This window comes from Neofelis nebulosa, chromosome 6 (genome assembly GCF_028018385.1).
Source record: "Neofelis nebulosa isolate mNeoNeb1 chromosome 6, mNeoNeb1.pri, whole genome shotgun sequence".
In the NCBI taxonomy this organism is placed as follows: domain Eukaryota; kingdom Metazoa; phylum Chordata; class Mammalia; order Carnivora; family Felidae; genus Neofelis; species Neofelis nebulosa.
This window is the reverse complement of record NC_080787.1, coordinates 155754363-155774613: the sequence shown is the minus strand read 5'-3', so window position 1 is coordinate 155774613 and position 20251 is coordinate 155754363. Positions and strand designations below refer to the sequence as shown.

The 20251-nt window shown below is 45.5% G+C and overlaps 1 protein-coding gene across 17 annotated transcripts in view; it reads right to left on the bottom strand.

The window, feature by feature from the left end:
• FAM120B (family with sequence similarity 120 member B) overlaps nucleotides 1-20251 on the bottom strand; it is a 94961-nt gene that overhangs the window by 47180 nt on the left and 27530 nt on the right. For 15 of the 17 annotated variants that reach the window (XR_009263524.1, XR_009263522.1, XR_009263526.1 and 12 more), the window contains 3 exons: nucleotides 18542-18643; nucleotides 10150-10322; nucleotides 5727-5819 (listed from right to left, as the gene is read on the bottom strand). Coding sequence is in view for 12 of the 17 variants with exons in the window: in XM_058735957.1 (XP_058591940.1) it covers nucleotides 5727-5819; nucleotides 10150-10322; nucleotides 18542-18643 (368 nt within the window). In the remaining 5 variants the exon portion in view is untranslated. The remainder of the gene's footprint in view (nucleotides 1-5726; nucleotides 5820-10149; nucleotides 10323-18541; nucleotides 18644-20251) is intronic. The other 2 variants (XM_058735956.1, XM_058735959.1) reach the window with 2 other exon arrangements.

Sequence of the window (20251 nt, the reverse complement as noted above, 5' to 3'; positions counted from 1 at the left end):
AGTCTTAGAGTTCAAAGGAGGCTGTTTTGCCTCACGTAACAGAGATGCCCGCAGGAAAGGCGTGAAGAGTGCTATGTGTGATAAACACGATGATGGAACCTCACCGAGAGTGGCACGTTCAGTAACGCTGTCACTCAAGTTGCCCGCCGAGTGCCCGGAATGAACAGGGCCGGGTTGCCGAGTGCCAGGGTAAAGAGGACCGTAATACAGTCAGGCTTTGCCTGAGGCATGTGGAGGCCAGTCCAACCAGAAGCTAATGCTGCATGGACGTTAGCTGACCTTCACTGAAGGGCTGTGCACACAGCTCACCCGTATGAGACTCCCTGTCCACTGTGGGCCAAACCATGCTCCCTGCACGTACCTGGTGCTGCTGGTGTTGGTACGGCTCACGGTGACACCACCAAGGTGCGTGTGCCCCAAGAGCTGTGCATCCAGTAAGTCTCGAAAAGTCTTACAGTGGCACTGAAGTGCACTGCTTACAACTCACCACCTTCTGATGTGGTATGGCTTGAATTTTATAACAGGACTTTCCTTCCATTTATTCGTATTTCTTTCCTTTTATTCCCCAATCAAAGATGACTGGGCACTTTCTGATGAGTGGTGATGACCAGAAAAGGTGGCTGCCGCCTCCTGTAAGCTCTGAAGAAGCCGCTGGGGCACTCAGACAGTGCTCCCCGGATCCCCGGTACACCAGAGAGGCATCTGTAATGTCCTAAGCATCCCGTTGGCTCTTCCCAAACAGAGCAGCAAGAGGTAACTGAAAAGCACCACTGTGCTCTGGGAAGGGGAGAGCAGGAGGCTTCTGAGAGCAGGCACCACGTCTGCTTGCTGCATTCTACCTGGCTCAGCAGTGGCAGGGGGACAACCCCACCTTCTCTAGAGGACTTCACAAAATGCTCTGGGCAGGTACCCGTGTCTGACAAAATACCACAGAATGAGCGAGATAGCTACTTCTAGCCCTTCTACATTTCTGGACAAGTACATGCATGCCCACATCAGAAGCCAGTGTGCACAGAATGGATCAGGAACCAGGGCTCCCGGAGGCCCGGAACTCCCCGTCACACGCCAGGGGTCCAGCTATTAGAGCCAGGCAAGGGTGGCGAGGCATCGACAGAAGTGTCTGCGGGACGCCTCAAGACACGCGACTATCTCCTCTACCCTGGCAACCTCGTCTTCAATTGCACAGATGCCAAACCCCAACAATCCGCCCCCCCACCTACAGCTCCTTAAAGTGGGGCCTCACAAGTTATCTGATCACTGTGTAATTCAGTCCATTGCTTCGCTGACTTTCCCTCCTAAGTATGCAGAGATCCCAACTTAATCCCATACATACCCCACCTTTGTGTGTGCTCTCACATGGGCTGTACGAGCCAAGCGCCAAAGGCCCCCCTGAGCTATTCAAAGTACAACGATGACCACGTCCTCTAGAACGGTAAGGTGAACACACGCATGCACAGTCGTCAACACGGACAGGAAGAGCAGCAAGCACACAGCCAGCTTTCAGAGAGGACGCAGCTACAGCTGGGAAGCCCGGCTCCTCACATGTGTTCTCAGCACCGAGGACAGCGTCTCCTGTTAGCTGTGTGACTGCCCTTTGTGTGTGAGGAAGGCAAGCTGTCTTTGCATTTTTCTTCACTAGAAGTAACACTGCAGCCCTTTCTTTTTCTTTTTTTTTTATGTAACTGTTGCAGATGACTCCTTGTCATAGATCGCAGACTTCTGCGTCTGTAAATGAATGCATGTATGTGTAATATGGGATATAACCTTCACATATATAATCTACCTCCCTGGATTTTTAATAAATATGTAAATCCATATACCACCTTAAAGCTAGAGTCAAGCTGTTGGGACAAGAGAAATATTGCTGGGTGCAAACCTAACAGGGCACTTTTTAAATTGCCCATGAGTACCAGCGGGCAGGGATGCCCAGCCCTGCAGCCACGTGGCTCCACTGTTCATGGTGAAGACAGACGTTTGGACCACCCAGATAAGGCGCTCCTCGGCAGTGGGAGCGGAGTGAGGCCCTGGGGGGGCCCTGCCCTGCCCACCCTCACAACCAACCCAATCAACCAGGACAGCCAAGAGGGAACGACCCTGGGCTGATGAGAAGGTAGGCCACTGAAACTGCATCTATTTTCAGTCCCCACCGCTGGTTAAAAACCTCCATCCTCCTTGGGACACTTCCCACAGGGGCTCTAGTGGCCCCTGGGAGCGGCCCTTCGCGTGAGGAGAATACACACCACCCGGTTACGGTCCTAACAGGGAACCGACGCCAATAACAGCTGGCACAGATCCCATTCTTGCTGGAGAAGCTCTGACAACGGGGAAGGTACCTGGTCTGACTGGACAGGCCACAAATCTTGAGTGCAGAGTAAGTGCTGAGCCAGAGAGACAGGGCACAGCAAGGTGAGCTCCCGCTGGAGTCACTCTAACTCGAAGGCGCACGTTCCCTCCGGTCCCTCCCTCCCGGTGACAGTGCCTTTCTTTCGGAAAAGACCACTGGTTGGTTGTCAAGAGCCGATTCCACTTTGGCTCCGCCAATGACAAGGTAAGCGTAGGATGATGCACTTGATGTGGACAAAGTCAAAGAACGTCCCACATGGTGCCGGCATTAAGACATCCCCTCCAGTTCACAAGAGAGGAGTTGTATTCTGTGGTATGTTCATAAGAACTCGTTAGAGTTCCCGCAGCTGGTTAGTGACAGAACCCAAACCTACCCTTATCAGCATGAACCCAAACTCCAGCTCACTCTGCTGCCCACACTGCCTCAGTTTCCCCATCCACGTGACAAGGCAGGAGAGAGCATGACCTCCAAGTTCCTTTCTCTTTCTGCCTGCCTGTCTAGTTTCACTGGGAGGGGAGAGGAAAGCAGATGAGGGTCAAGGAACAGACAGGCCAGTGGTAGCAGGACAGCAGTCTGGGAGGAAGGCCCAATTTGGTATTAAGAACTGTATGAACCTACTAATAACTGAAAATCCACTTTTTAAAATTGTGTTTTGCCAAAAGGAGGAACAGCGATCAAGTGTTCATACTCAACGCGAAGAGCTAACATCATGCTTAATGGTGAAAAGCTGAGAGCTTTTCCTCTAAGATCAGGAACAACAAAAAGATGTGCACTCTCACCACCTTTATTCAACACAGAACTGGAAGTCCCAGCCGGAGCAATCGAGCAAGGAAAAGAAATAAGACATCCAAACTAGCAGGAAGAAGTAAAACTGTCACTATTTTCAGATGACATGATACTACATGGAGAAAACCCTTAAAACTCTACCAACAAATGGTTGGAACTAATACATGAATTAATAAGGCTGCAGGACACAATATCAATACACAAAACATGTTGCATTTCTATATACTAAGAATGAAATAGCAGCAAGAGAAATTAAGAGAATAGTCCCATTTATAACTGCACCAAAAAGAATTAAATACTTGGGTATAAATTTAACCAGGAAGGTGAAAGACCTGTACTCTGAGAGCTGTCACACACTGACAAAAGAAACTGAAGACGGCACAAAGAATAGGAAAGACCACCCATGCTCGTGGACGGGAAAACAAGTGTTGTTAAAATGCCCATATTATCCAAAGCAATCTACAGATTCAGTGCAACCTCAAAAACATTCCAGTGGCATTTTTCACAGAAATATGGCAAACAATCCTAAAATGTGTATGGAACCACAAAAGACCCAAATAGCCAAAGCAATCTTGAGAAACAACAAAGCGGAAGGCATCATGCTCCCTGATTTCCAACTATATTACAAAGCTATCGTGAAACAAAACAGTATGGCATCAGCATGAAAACAGACACAACAATCAATGGAACAGAACAGAAAGCTCAAAAGTAAATCCAAGCATGTATGGTCAATTAATTTGCCACACTGGTTTGGAAGTGCCATCATCAAAAAGACAAAAGATGAGTGTTGGCGGGCATGTAGAGAAAGGGGAGCCCTTGTGCACTGCTGGTGGGAACACAAACTGGTGCAGCCACTGTCAAAAACAGTGTGGAGGTTCCTCCAAGAGTTAAAAATAGAGCTACCGTACAACCCAGCGATCTAACTTCTGTGGAAATATCTGAAGGAAGTCAAGTCACTATCTTGAAGAGGTATGTGCACCCCACGTTCACTACAGCATTCTTACTCACAACAGCCAAGATATGAAAACAACCTAAGTGTCTATCAACTGATGAACAGATTAAAAAAAAAGAGACATGGTATATATACACAATGCAATACTGTATTATTCAACCATAAAGAAAAAAAAAAAAAAGAAATCTTGCCATTTGTGGTAACATGGATGGACCCTGAGGGCACCATGCCAAGTGCAGTAAGTCAGAGAAAGACAAATACCATACGATTTCACTCATATCTGTGACCCTGGGGTGACCAAAATAGGTGAAGGGGGCCAAAAGGTAAGACTTCCAGTGGTAACATAAATAAGCCATGGGATGTACATAGTTAATACTGCTGTGCTGCAGATCTGAGAGCTGCTAAGAGAGGAAACCGTAAAAGTTCTCAGCACTAGAAAAATGTTCTGTGACTATGTGTGGTGACAGATACTAGCCAAACTTACTGTGGCGATCATTCCACAATATACACAAATATTGAATCATGTTGAGCACCTGAAACTTCTATAATGTCAATGATACCTCAATAAAAAAGGAATTAGCACTAACCTACTAATAACCCCAAACCCATTATTTAAAATGGGGTCTTGCCAAAGGAGGAAAAAAAGTCCACTTTTAAAATGAACTTTCTTGAATATGATGGATGTAAAAGTGAAAATACAAAAGAAAAAACCCGGCCCTGTTCATTTAATTGGACCACCATGAGAATTAGTTTATGAAGTAAACCTAGTACATAAGAGTTCTGAGATGAGATTAAAAATTGTTTATAAATGAAATTTATCAGGCTTCTTTTTCACTAGAAAGACAAGTGAAAACTAATTCAATTAACTAGAAACTATGGATAAAACTCATTATCATCATCCAATGGCATTTACAAAGCACAGTCTTAAGTTTCCACAAACAACTGGCCTGACCTTGGGGCTTCTTCTAAGAAATAACCATCAGACGTAAGAGGGTGTGGCCACAAAGGAGAGGAGCCGGGGTTAGCTGCAAATGGACTAGTTCGTGAAATTAAAGGAGTAAACACTCGTGAATGGCAGCGTCTGAATAACCTCCAGTGACCAACACTGTTTACTAAACACTTCACAAGCAAGGCACTGGGAAAGGACACAAGGCAGGTGGGATGTAGCCCAGCCCCAGAGAGCAGACACCAAGTCTGGGAGACAAGGTGTGTATGCACCAAAGTCACTAATACCAGAAAAAGGCATCCTGTTCTCCTAAAGTTAGCAAGACTTATAAGGGATCAAACACACTGCTGTCTTCATATTACTACAACACTGAGACAGGATTAAGAACTGTCAATTTCTCAGCACTGGAAAGAGGCAGCACTTGTGAGCACATGACCCAGCTGTGACACAGGTCTGGATGGCCACTTCCAAGAAATGTGGGACGCCATTTGTACAGAGATCTGCTTGAAGTTCACTAACCCAGCAGGACTCAAGGCTCCGCTGTGGACAGACAAACCACACCATTGCACCAGGAAAACATCTTGGCTAAACATGCCTTTTTATCTTTTCTGTGAAACACCAACCGAAACTAAACAGAACAAAGGGGCGGTGAGGCAGGGTGTCTTCAGAACTGTGACAGTCAGTCAGTCATGCAGTACCTGTAAGTCTACGAGCTGCACAGTTGGTTTTCCTTGGAGGCACAAGGCCTGAGCAATGAAAGCATGCAGATCCTCCAGGCAAAGCGTGTCCACCTGAAAGGGACGGAGAAAGAGAACCAGCATCAGCTCTGGGAAAAACCTGACCCTGCCATGGGCTCAATGGCTAAATGCAGGCACTTGCACAAGGCAGCCGAAGAGGCAGAGGTGAGCAGGAGTCCACAGTCCTGGTGTAAAGCTCTCCATGACGTCCAGGGCGAAGATGGACCAGGCCTGGTCACTCTCTAGCAAGGCAGAAATCTCTGGGATGCCTGGGAGGGGCATGAGCCACAACCAAGCTGGACTCTTAGAGCAACACAGGTGATTGTTTTGGGCACCAATTCCCAGGGCTGGCAGTTCAGGGGTCTGTAGTGTGAGCTAGCAAGATCAAGGCTGGATAAACTTCCACCCCTGCTAGCCCCGGTGAAACCTGTGTACTCAGATCCCAGTCTGACGGAAACCACAACCTCCACATCTGAGCCCCTCCAGTCTTGCGTGGAATCGGGGCTAACCAAAGTGTGAGTGAAAACAGGGGGGCAGGGGTTTGAAGAACGGATGTGGAAATTCTGGATCTCAAGTGAATGATGGGAATGACGACAGCAGGCTACTCTCGGACACCATCTCCTCTCAGGGTTACGGGCAGTGACTTTGCCAGCTCAGCCACCAAATTCTGCCAGCCAGACGAAAGCACTACACGAAGCCTTGCTAAGCGTTCTCACTGCCATCGTAGGAACACAAGACCTTCTTTCTGGAAGGGAATGCATTCTGTGGCAAGTAAACGCTTGAAGGGGAAAAAATCAGGGAAACAACCACAAACTCATGGATAAGAATTTCGATTCTTTCTCAATGATAAAAATGGCTAATATGTTTACTCCCAATAAAAATGACCCCATCATAAACCAGAACGACTGTTCCCTGGGGACTCCTGCTCCCCCCTGCTCTCCTGGAGAAGCAAATACTTCTGGCATCCGTCACCTCTGCCCCACACAAGGCAGCAACCCTGTCACTACCCTGCCCTGTTCCATTTTTATTCTGAAGAAGTTGTTGCCTTTGTATAAATGACAGCTATAATGATTTCAGGAAAAACACAAAAGTCTACAGATGTGTGGTACTCATGACCAAGAAGAAAGGCTCCAATCTACAGAAGCCAGACCAAGCAAAGAACACACTATTTTTCTATTCCATAAGCGCCCACCTCTCTTCTGTTTAGACTGGGTTTGTTCGCATGTAATTCTACTTCTTGCCATTAGCAAGTTTTGAGTAAAATGCCTACTTATGAGAAAAGAATAACTATCTCATGTCATGGTTTTCACACTTAGCTAATTTCATATTCTGCCACCATCTTCGTAGTTAACCAATCTTAAACCACAGCAGAGAGTGCCAAATTCTTAATAATACCAAAGTTTTTTTTAGAATTTCACATAACAGACATTATTATTATGAAACATTTGCTCTACTATAAATTATAAAAAATACGTACGCTTGCTCTAATGTAAACTTACTCTTCCAGGGAATTTTCTCAGATAAACTTTTAATAGGAAGTGTTGTTGCTAACTTGGAGGTTATGAGACCACTGAGCTTCTCCATAGGTTCTCTACCACCCACCGTACATCAAAACATTTAACTTAAGCTTGACCGTATAAAAATATAGTATTTTTATAAATTTATATTTTTAGCCTTGTGAAACCTAAGAAGATAATGAACCTGTGAGTACATTTTAGTACCTTCATCTCAGAGATGCCACTGATGTGTTGATTCATTGTTTTTCAGTTTTAAAAAGTCCCCATTTAAATGTGCCCTTTAAGTCAGGCCAACATGTCTACCTCGCGCTGACTCCCACTAGAAGTATTCTTATTTAAAGGTAATTAGTATCACCAGAAAGATAAAAGTGGAAATTTTCCTCCTGATACCTATCTGCTTCAGGTTTACATAAATATATGAGATGTAGAGCTACTGTTGTGTGGTTTGGTCTTTTTTCCACTGGAAATGGGATTTTCGTAACTGACAGTCACCTGCACAAGTGACAAGCACAGAGCTGTATGAGTGACCGACACTGGGTCCAACAGCCCGTCTCTTGTGCTGAAAAAGTAATTCAAACTCTGTGTCCCACAAGTTACTGCCCATATGCACACGGTTATTAGGAAGAAAACATACGAATGTTTCTGGATGCGAAGCCATAGCTCTTGGTTATCCACCATTCCCAGTCCCCACTATGGCCCCCTCGCAGCCGAAAATGTGAGCTGATAATGCATGTGTATGTAATAAATACTATCAAAAGAAAAGCAGTTTTATACTTAAAAATCTATCTTCTTTCCATCTATATTTCTAAGTCTGGTACAAATAACGGAACTTTCTACTCAAAACAGTAATGCAGGGTGCCTGGGTGGCTCAGTCGGTTGAGGGTCCGACTCTTTGATTTTGGCTCAGGTCATGATCTCACAGTTCGTGAGATCAAGTCCCATGTTGGGTTCTGCACTGACACTGCAGAGCCTGCTTGGGATTCCCTCTCTTCTTCTGTCTCTGCTTCTCATCCCCACACCCTTTCTCTCAAAATAAATAAATACACATTAAAAAAAACAAAAAGCTTTAAAAAAACCAGTAATGCAAAAACTAAAGTTTACACTGGTGCACGTGAACCCAGTAATGAAGCAGTAAAATCTCTGTGAGTCATTTAGCCATACCACATTTTTACAAAATGCAAAATGCAGAACTAGCTATAGACTGGCAGAGACAAAAGAAAAATTTAGAAAAGAAAAAGAAAAAATCAGTGTAACGTGTCCTTGAAATGTAATTCCACGATAAGAATAAGTTGTTTTTTTTTTATTTTTTTGATCTTTATTTATTTTTGAGAGAGAGACAACGTGTGAGGCAGGGAAGGAGCAGAGAGAGAGAGAGGGAGACACAGAATGTGAAGCAGGCTCCAGGCTCCGAGCCGTCAGCACAGAGCCTGACACGGGGCTCGAACTCATGAACTGTGAGATCATGACCTGAGCCGAAGGTGGACGCTCAACCGACCGAGCCACCTAGGCGCCCCAAGAATACGTTTCTTAATGATAATCAATAATTCATAAAGTGAATTCAGGTTTGAGAAATAGTCATGTAACTTTCTACTCCAGCCAAGGGAAAATCTGATGGTTATGCCAAAGAAAGAGACCCAAGATCTGTCACATCGGAGCCCAGAGTAGAAGGCAAGATGGCTCAAAGGGGTTGAGAATACGGGAGCTCTAAGTGGGCTAAAGAAATAGAGAAGTGATTGCAAAGGTCTTTTTTTATTGTTGCTGTGACAAAAGTGAGACAAAAGTCATTTAAAAATAATACAGCCAAGGAAGGGAAGTGGGAGAGGGAGTGATCCAGTCCTTCCTTCACTGAGGTGTCTAAACATTACCCTGCACTTGGGCAACTATTAAAAAGGCAAACATTAGGGCACATGGGTGGCTCAGTCGAGAAGCACCCGACTTCGGTTCAGGTCATGATCTTGCAGTCTGCGAGATCAACCCCGTGTTGGGCTCTGTGCTGACAGCTCAGGAGCCTGGAGCTGCTTCGGATTCTGTCTCTCCCTTGCTCTCCGCTCCTCTTCCGCTTGTGCCGTATGTCTCTTTGTCTCAAAAATGAACCTTAAAAAATATTTTTTTAAAAAGGCAAATACCTTCATGCGCCTTTATAATTCTCACACATTAAGTGTAAAACTAAAGAAACAAACTGTCCAACTTGTTGAGGAACACCAATCAAGACCTAGCACTGCACCCTAACTCGAGGCCTCCAACCCCGGGTTTATCTGGGCAAGGAGGACACACACTGTGACGACAGTGATCCTAGTGGACACTTTATTGGGCCCTTCTACAAAACACGTTTCATGTGTCCCACAATGCAATGCCCCAGTAACCCCAGGGAGTAACCATACCTCGTCCCAGACTGGGGTAGGGAAGTGCTTAGTAAACATCTGGAGAGGAGCGAGCGACTGCACCTTGGACAGTGGAAGTAAGCTGCCAGAAGCCCTGGGCCTTCTCACCACAACACTGGACCCCAGGACGGGAGCCACCTCCCAGACAGTGACAGCCACAGGGGAGGCACCACATGAGTCAAGATGCTTGGAAAGCATAAGCAAAGTGAAAGCAGGTTCCCTCACCTGCAAGGTCTCCCCAGCCTTCACTAAACTTACGTGCACTGCAAGCCTCCAGGTCCGACAGCAGACAGGCCTCTGACATGTGTGCCAACAGGGAACCCGTGTTTTAGTTAGAGAACCGCGGGGGGCTAGCGCTCGTGGGGTAGATGCTGGAAAGATGGCACGGGAAAGAGTCCGCAGCCACACCCCAGGCCACCACCCTCCCACAGGCAAGGGCAGGAGTGAGGAGCCACTGCAGCACCCAGAGTGAGGAGCTCAGGTCACCTGCACGAAAAGGTAGGTCAGGAGGCAGCACAGCGCTTTAAAGGGATTCTCCACCGCCTGCAGCTCTTCTCTTGAGGAGGAGAGGTCGAAGCAGCCTAGCAGCGCGTCCAAGCGCCGGGCTTGTATCCCTGCGTCTTGGTTCAGCCACAGTAATTTCAAGTTAGGGGTTCCCCCTAGGTAAAAGCACAAACTCCATTTATCATTATCCTTTGCACCACCAAGTTATCACATGCTTCTTGTAGAAATACAATAAAAGAATAAAAGACACTAACCTCTTCTCTTTCTGACATCCTTGGGCTTTAGGGCTTAAAGAGCTAGAAAGTAAAAATGGACAGACCTACCTGGTTAAAAGAAACAAACCCTAAAAGGCCAGCACGTATGTACTTCATTGAGAACATTCTTCTTTTCTTAAAGGCGGTGCTTTGAGGGAAATGAGGGCTTTTTTCCTACCTGCGCTGCATCCTGCGTTGTGAGGAGTGCTTCTCAGAGTATGTGTCAAAGGCCCTGTCTCAGGGTGTGAGAAACAACACAGCCACATGAAACGCTGCTGGAAAGGCCACCAACTGACCCTGTTAGCGTGTTCTCTTGTTCCCCTAACCAGCAGTCTCCAAACTTGAACGTAAAAAGAACCCGCTGCAGAGACAGATATAAATGTAAAAACCACGTTTTCCTGGGTCCTACATGCAGAAAGCCCGCTCCACCAGCTACGAGAGTACCTGGAGTGTGCACTGAACAACCTGCAGGCGTGGGTGCAGGGCATCCGGGGACCCCATGCTTTCCAAAGCATGTCCCTAAAACTAGTAAGCAGAAATTCCGAACATAATTTTTAGGGTTTCATTTCTATGTTTTACATATACGTTTAAATTATTAGGGTGAAATAAAACAAAGAGACAGCCATTACTCATTTCCTTAAACCACAACAAACGACAGTGTGAGTCTGCAGGAAGGACAGAGGCCTCGCTGGTGCTGGCAGACAGAGCTACAGATTCCGGGCCGAGCCAGGTCCCTGTACGGGCAGCTGCTGGGCATTTCTGTAGGGTCATGCCTGAAAAGCCAGGACAGCTGGGGTCTAAAACCCAGTAACCAAATGGCATCAGAATTAAATGACTCAAAAAGAAAGCTCTTTTTTCCTTATATCGCTCACAGTATGATTTAACACTCTCAGTTGTGTATCTCCCACCATCAAAAGTGAAACAACCGAGCAAAGTCACTTGCATTTCTGAAATGGCTGAAGTGTTTCCTCTATCAAAACACATTTATCGTTATTCTGGGGAGAAAAAAAAAATCATTTTTCTCTTTAAAGACTGAAAATACTAAAGATAACTGGCAAAAAAAAAACCCAATCTCCCTCGCTAGTTAATAAGACAGAGATACCACTCCAAGGTGATCACAATGGTCAGTCATGACTTCCCAGAAACACGCTTTTCAGGGAAATAATCATCTTGCAGCGACAGCAAACCGTAGCCCATGGGCCAAATGCACTTCATCCTGTTTCTGTAGGCCTGTAAACTAAGAATGGTTCTCGGAGGTTTAAATGACCGAAAAAAATCAAAAGAAAAATATTTCTCAACATGAGAAATTTACATGAAGTGCCAATTTCAACGTCCCTAAATAAAATTTTATCGAAACAGCAGCACACTCACTCATTCTTGTGCTGCCTGCGGCTCCTGCGCAGTCTGAATGCAGAGCTGGGGAGCAGCACAGAGACCACATTGCCCCCGAGGTCTAAAATATTTACATCTAACTCTTTGCAGAGAAAGTCTGCCAAGCCCTGATCTAAGGTAAGGGATGAACATCCCATTATCACAGTTATTTCAAATATACTAAGGTAGTTGAAAAACATTTTTTCTGACTCTACCCTCCCCAAGTCATGCCTTGTAAAAAACTTAGGAAAAAATAGCATAAATAAAATAAAAATAAAAATAAAAAGCATCGACAACCCTGTCACTCAGATATAGCCATATTTTAAAACATAGCTTCTGGTCCTTTTTTCAGTGCATGTAAAGCATTTACCCACCCAGCTAAGAGGCCAAGTCCCCATTACAATGCAAGGGGATGGACGATGAAAGATGTTACTTGTGTTTCATTTGCTCACACGTAAGAGTTTAATACGGGAAGAATGAGCTTCATGAGATATATTTAGAGCCAAGTACTGTGGCAGTAATGAACATGAGATGTTCTGAACAAACAGTGTGACATGCTGATGGCAGTTGCTCCCACCCTTGGCATCATCTGGGAATTTGTTAAAACTGCCAATTCTTGGGGCGCCTGGGGGGCTCAGTCGGTTGAGCGTCTGACTTCGGCTCAGGGCGTGATCTCATGGTTCGTGAGCTCGAGCCCCACGCTGGGCTCTGTGCTGGCAGCTCGGAGCCTGGAGCCTGCTTCGGATTCTGGGTCTCCTCCTCTCTCTGCCCCTCCCGCCTGCCTGCCTCTCTCTCTCTCTCAAAAAATAAATAAATATGTATATTTTTTAAATTACCAATTCTTGGGGCCCTGCCCCAGGCCTCCTAAATCTAATTCCAGGGGGCAGGGGGCAGCAATCTGTTGTAACATGCTCTCCAGGTGATTCTGGTGCAGGCAAAGTTTGAATACTACGAAACAGCTAAGAAATAATTTACGCAGACAAAAATAACTTAAAAAAAAAAAGCTAAAAAATCAATTACATAAACAAGAATAACTTGCCAATAATTAAATTGGTTCTTGAGGTCTAATGATAAAATAGATTATAGAAAACCACCAGTTTGAAAAATCATGTCCTCAGAAATTAGAGAATTTTAATCCTAAATTCAATCAATTATTCAGTCAGAAATAGGCACTGAACACCCATTTGCATGTTAATGTAGGAGGTAAGACACCACCACAGCCTTCTCCAGAACGTGAGGGTCTTTGTCTTTAATACAAGACCACATATTCTGGAGCTGTCATCATTTCATGCCACAAGCAGTACTCGCTGGGCTGTAAAGGGGACCCTCTGATGACCCCATGTAACAGCTGTAATTATAAGGTTGGTTCTCTTCCTAAGTACTATCCACAGATATACTCCTCAGTTGATACATTTCATCATCTTAAGCCATAAAGGGTGAATTTCTTTGAAGGATCATTTACATTAGTTCTCTTCTACTCGTAAACTGACTCTAGTCAAAGTGGTGTTTAACCTTGGTATGATAACCCAAGAGGTTGGGCCTACTTAACACAAAAGATACTGTTAGTAATTTCAATTTAAGGTGCGCCCAAGTGGCTCAGCTGGTTGAGCATCTGACTCTTGATTTCGGCTCAGGTCATGATCCCAGGGTTGTAGGATCGAGCCCTGCATTGGGTTCTGTGCGGAGCATGGGGCATGTTTGGGATTCTCTCTCTCCCTCCCCCCAACTTGTGTGCTCCCTCTCTGAAATAAATAAAATGAAAACCAAAATTAAAAGAAACCTAATCTGGGGGCACTTGGGTGGCTCAGTTGGTTAAGTGTCCAACTCTTGCTTTCAGCTCAGGTCATGATCTCATGGTTCATGGGATCGAGCCTCATGTCAGGTACCATGCTGATGGCTTGGAGCCTGGTTGGGATTCTCTCTCTCCCTCTTTCTTTGCCCTTCCCCCCACTCATGTACACATGCTCTCTCTCAAAGTAAATAAACTTAAAAAAATTATTTAAAAAAAACCCCACGAAACCTATTTTGATCAGAATTGAAAGGCAGATCAGCTCAGAGCTCCTCTCTTTCCACCACACCCACCCACACCCACACCCACACCCACACCCACACCCACACACCTCTCACTCCTGGGGACAGACAAGACTGGGCCAGAAAAGATCAAGGGTGGCCCCTAGACTTCCCCCAGAGCTCCATGGGCAGCTGAGATGTTTCAAAGAGCCACAGACCTAAAAAATCAATCTCACCTTTAGGTCATCAACTAGCATCGCATCTAAAACACATCAGCTTCAAAAACCTGCTTATGTGACTTGGTAAAAGATTTTGTGTGAACAGATGGTCAGGAAAGCCTAGGAGCCCTCCGGGGGACCCGAGCCCACAGAGGTGGGGCAGAGGGCTAGGGAAGGAAGTCACTTCTGTGAATGGCAAGGGTGAAGACCTTCTCGAGAGATACCTGGACGACCCACTGCTGGCAAAGGGCTGCTGGCTGCACCTCTTGAGTAACAAAGCAATAGAGCAATGGTTCTGTTTGTGTTTTTACAGCAGTGAACACGACTGAGTAAAGACACTCTTGAGACTCTAAGCCATGGCCATTGTGTACACTTTTTATATGGAAATATGTATTTCAATAGCTGTGTCTTAAGACTTATCTTATGGCTATCTCCCTTGCACATCACTAGGGTGATAAAAACCACACACCTGTCTGGTTTGTGCCCACTGTCAGGATGTGACTGATGAGGGTTCCCAAAGTTAAATACATCTTATGTCTCATGTTTACCTGGGAAGACTTTATTAGTTCATGAGTTTGATTTACATGAATATTTGTTTAATAGAGCATTCCTGGCCAAAATAAAACAAAATTAAAATCCCTGAGGACTTATATGTGAACTGAATCTTCACTATGGCTGGGTAAACTTCAACAGCCTATTTATAATGAGGAAAAAAAAATTCATTCAGCTATAAACAGAGTAGAATGCATTAATAACATATTCAGCTCTAAACGTACACGGATGAAATGTCTAATTTCACGCTTGCGAAACGACACTGTTATACCACATCTACCTAATGCACTCAAAATACAGTGAATGTGGCTATAAAAAGCAGTGTGAAATTCAACTGTTGGCTTATGACTCAAATGTGTATTTGTAACACATTATCCGACAAATCTTCAAACTATTTTTACAAATGGAAAGAAAACCACAACTGAGGTTTTAAACCCATTTTTCTCTTTTTTAAAAATGTTTATTTATTTATTTATTTACTTACTTACTTACTTACTTAGGGAGAGAAAAGCATGTGCACACAGCAGGGGAGGAGCAGAGCGAGGGAGAGAGAGAATCCCAAGGAGCCCAGCACGAGGCTCCATCCCACAAAGGCGAGATCATGACCCACGCTTGTATCAAGACACCTCACTGACTTGAACCACCACGGCCCCCCAAACCCATTTCTCTTGATCCAAGATCTCAGGTAGGCAGTTCCAGAAGTGGGCCGTCCTGTCATCACCTCCTCACCTGGTGTGCACCCGATGGCAGCTGGGGATTTCTACTCACCACCCATAGAAGCTGACAACATTTGACAACTTTCTTGATCTGCACCCATCAGGTGTCAAGATGAAAAGTGTCAACAGTATACAGAAGAGAGGCTGAAATCAGAAAGCTTCACTACCACTTCCCAGCAAATGAAACATGAGTTAAACACAGCCCTTCTTTCAGGAAATGTACCATTTCATGTCATTTCACTTTGTAAAAGTCTCCTAAGAGGACCTGAAAGATTTTGGTGAGTAAAATGTCCTTATATAGCCAGAAATACTAAGTTTATTTACTGATTCTTGAACAACACTTGACAAAAACTGCAGGTAGACAAGTTGCCAATTAGAAGTCTATAATCAGCTGTCCCAGGTTTCTAAAATAAGGGTATGCTTATGGGGACTGAAAAATGACAATGGGGAGGGGGGGAGAAAATCACTACTACTTTGTCCAAGGGAAAAAAATCTCCAATTCTGGAGATAAAAATGCTATTTCTAATGCCTGCCTGTTGTTTGCTCCAAGACTCATTCCACGAAATGCAGAACACTGGTAAGTGAGGAAGAAGGAAGAAAGCGGGTTGCATGTCCACAGACTCTTCAAGAGCTATGTCTGGGGAAAGGAAGCTAGATTTCAAGGTACACCCTTCTTGCATCATTGGAAACAGCATGTCTCACGATATGCGGTGAGATAAATGAGAGCTGTAACACGTACCAACACGTGATCCCTGTAACACAGATTAGGCATTCGCACATACATCTGACTGTCTACAACCTGCACACACACACAGGGGACATCTGTCTACAACCTGTACACACACACACAGGGGACATTTGACTGTCTACAACCTGCACACACAGGGGAACACAGGAAGATCAGTGAACAACCTGAATAAAATATGCCAGTGATGACATTTACTTTTCTGCTCCCTGACTGGTCAGTTTTAATTCTTTCTCCTTTTTAGGTAACCTCTGCAACTTTTCTGCTCCCCTGTTTCCTTTCCATTTTGTTGAAAAATATCTTATGATTTCTGTTTTATTTCCACTATTTAAGAAAGCAAGCTGTATCAAATGTGCTGTTAGAAGAAAGCCTTTAAGAGAAAAACACTCTGGTCTCTCTACCAGGAGATTCACTGAAAATATAACATTTATGGAATCAACCTGATTGAAGCTCTCTCAGGAGAACAAGAAAAATCAGACGTGTGTCCTTAGGTGACACTCCTTCCACCGACAGCACTACTGGCCTCACTTGGGAACAAGGACTCTGATCAGACCTCAGGGGCATTTCACACCCACATGAGAGGCACCTACAGGTGTCAAGTCTTCTGATGTAGGTGTAAGGAAAGCCCCGGTCAGAGGATCCCATGGTTTTTAACCACATGTAGTCTCAGCCTCGGAAAACGCCTGTCACAGAAGCATGGACAGTCTGTTCCTCCATTTTAGTTTAAAAACCATTTGGCATGTTTCCTCATGGATACAGAAAAGTATTTAATATTAAAAAAAAATCTTGTTAAAAAAGTGGGGGGGGGGGGGGTGGAACGCCTGGGTGGCTCAGTCGGTTAAGTGTCCAACTCGATTTCAGCTCAGATCACGATCCCAGGGTCATGGGATGGAGCCCAGCAGCGGGTTCTGGGCTGACAGTGGAGCCTGCTTGGGTTTCTCTCCCCACTCTCCCCTCCTCTGCCCCTCCCCCGTTTGTTCTCTCTCTCTCTCTCCCCCCCCCCCCCACTTGCACATGCTCTCTCACTCAAAAAATAAATTTAAAGTTTTGTCATTTTTGTATCATTAACACAAGCATAGACAAGCAGAGCGACTCATGTACATTATCAGCAATGGAAGCTCAGGACCACATCCAGGTCACTGGCAATGGGGGACAAAGGAGCCTTTCAGACCCGGCCCTCTGCACGAGCTCTTCCTAGAGCAGAGCCCGGCACGCTGCCCCGCGTGGGTCTGCATCACAGGCAGAACCTTGTGGGGCCAGTCGTGCCAAGGAGACTTTTTGCATAAGCCCCAGAAGGAGTCTCTGTGATAATTTTATGACTTCCAGAGTTTATTAAAACATTTTAGGGAGTGGCCTTTAAAACTAACTCATAATATAATGACGAATAGCCAAATATTCTCTTTAATTCAAACCATTTAGAAAACTATAATAATCCCTTTTCATATTATTTTTGGAAAGACACAATAAGATGGAAATAATAAAACATTTTTGAAAAATCATTTTGGTTATCCTTTCAAAATATTTCTTGCTGTAAACACAAATGTCAATTCATCTTCATTTGTTTTTTTGATAAGTACCTTTTTAGGTGTGCGTCTATCACTGACTGAGAGAATAAGGAAATATTCTCTATAATAACTTTCCTCACCTTCTCCCCCAGTACAATTCTATTTAAGAGAAAAATACTTTGCAGTGCTCACATCCTTATTTGGTAAACTACAGGCCCATGTGATTAAAAATAATAGTGGCATGAGAGAATTTAATGCATACAAAAACGGATTATCAAAATTTTAGAAAATATCTGTTCTCTGAAACAATGACAAGGGACACTAAAAATAAGCCCTCACCCCCCCCCCCTTGGACCTGCCTCTGTGTAGAACACCACCTGAGTCATAAATCCGTGCTCTTGTGTAGGTACCAAGAACTCACAGGAAGAAAGGACTTCAGCTAATTTCTAGGGGACTTTGTTTTTCCTTCCCTCCCATTAAGGGTTTTAAGATAACACTCGTGGAAGGAAAATCTACTTTTCCAGCTGAAATAACTTCCCTTTCTCTTCCCTTTTCAGTTCATCAAAACACACTTCCAGGGGTAGGGAGGAGACAAGAGTTAATTTAATCAGAATATCAAGAACCCAACCCTGTGAATTTGGTGGACTTTTACTGAGTGATGACCAGGCACGAGGCCTGGGGATCTGGCAGCAATGGGCTCAGACCCGCAGCCATGCTCCTCTCGGAGTGGCTCGCTCTCCCCTAGTGCGGCCCTTGAACAGAGCACAGGTGGGGTGAGGCAGTCAGGCAGCAGACTGGCCCAGACTGTTCCCAGCTGTCGAACGCCCTTTCCTCTGCTATGTTTGAATGTTGTTAGACAGATACACTCCTCTTGGGCCCAGGGTTAAAATGAAAACTGGCTTAAGCGCAGTTCTAGAAAAATATGTTTCCACAATGGATCCATTACTGGATTTGTATCAAATGGTGAACAGATTTGATTTATTGAAACCAAAGCTGTCTGTACCTGGAATGTTCATCTGCAGGGGCCTGACGAGGTCCGGGTGCCTCAGTGGGTTCCCAGAGTACACAAACCACTCCTTGACAGTGGGGCAGGTGCTGGCGCCATCTGAGTAGAGACAGCCGGATCAACAGATACGCATGAGTACCGACACTCGTCACCAGGCTAACAGTGAGACAGACCCAGCTCCCCCGGGGACCAATTTCAAGCTGGTGAGTACAGGGAGTCCTTACATCCAAGGTCACTGAGAGGGACCTCAGGCATCCAACAATTAGTTCCGTACCCTCTGATCCCATTTCAACAAGAACAAGAACCTCTGGGGTGGGAGAGCCGGCAGGATAACTTGGGTAAGTAAGCAATGATGGAGGGCAGAGGTAACCACCTAGATGGTTCCTATAATGTCCTTCCTTTTGGGCCCTCACACTGCTCCACATAGCATTTAGTGAAAACTGGGAGGACGGTCCTTTCTGGTCTTCAATCTACTATTTAATGCAACTATCAAGACTACTATGACATTAGACAATTCAAAAAGCTGGTAGGAATAATATAGAATGAAGGCATTTCTGGGACGCCTGGGTGGCTCAGTTGGTTTAGAATTCGACTGTTGATTTCAGCTCAGGTCACGATCCCAGGGTCATGGGATCCGGACCCCTGTGGGGCTCTGCGCTGACAGTGGAGCCTGCTTAAGATTCATTCTCTGTCTCTCTCTCTCTCTCTCTCTCTCTCTCTCTCTCTCTCTCTCTCTCTCCCCCCTCCCCGGTTCATGTGTGTGCTCGCTTGCTCACTCTCTCTCTCTCTCAATAAATAAATAAAGTAAAAAATAAAACAGGCATTTCTGTATGCTGGATTATTAACTGCTTTTAAAAATTCAGTTTATGGGGCACGTGGGGGGCTCAGTCAGTTAAGCGTCCGATTTTGGCTCAGGTCATGATCTCGACCTTCGCAACTTCGAACCACACTCAGACTCTGTGCTGACAGCTCGGAGCCTGGAGCCTGCTTCAGATTCTGTGTCTCCCTCTCTCTCTGCCCCTTCCCCTGCTCACACCTACCTCTCTCAAAAATAAATAAACGTTTGAAAAAGAAATTAGAAAAAAATTCAGTTTGTCTTCTGTTCTACCTTACTCCATAAGCAAAGGTGGAAGGTGGCTCTCCTACTGCACACACTCGCCTAGCTTGGGGTCTCCGGGCTGCTGTCTCTTCAGCACCCAAACCTCCTGCCTCCACGCCTGCCTCCCCTTCCCCAGGGCCCTCTTGACCACCCCCTGACCCTTTGAGGTCTGGTTTCCTTCCCCACATGCCCAGCCCTGCTTAGACTGTCTTCAGACTCACCCCACCCAAGCCATTGTCCATGTAAATGCAGGCTTTTTGGTTTTTGCTTTTTTACAATGGAAGTTAGACCAGGCTGACACCCTAAATGGAAATCGCACAATAAAGCCCAAGGTGCCAGCATAAGAGTGTAGACCTGGGAGCACGTAGAGCCCCGCAGCCCCCGCCCCACCGCACGCCGTGTGCCCTGGCGTCCTCACCTAGATCTGCACACGGCGGGCCTGCAGCACCCCTAGGTCTCTGGCTCACCAGTGCCTGGGGTTGTGTGCTGCTCGGCTGGGCCCCCGAGGACCCCAGCTCTGGCTCACATCCTGCTCCCCGGCTAGAGCACCTCCCATCCTCCACCCCACCATGCCCTTTCTCATCTCCACATGTGGATGTGGTCCACAC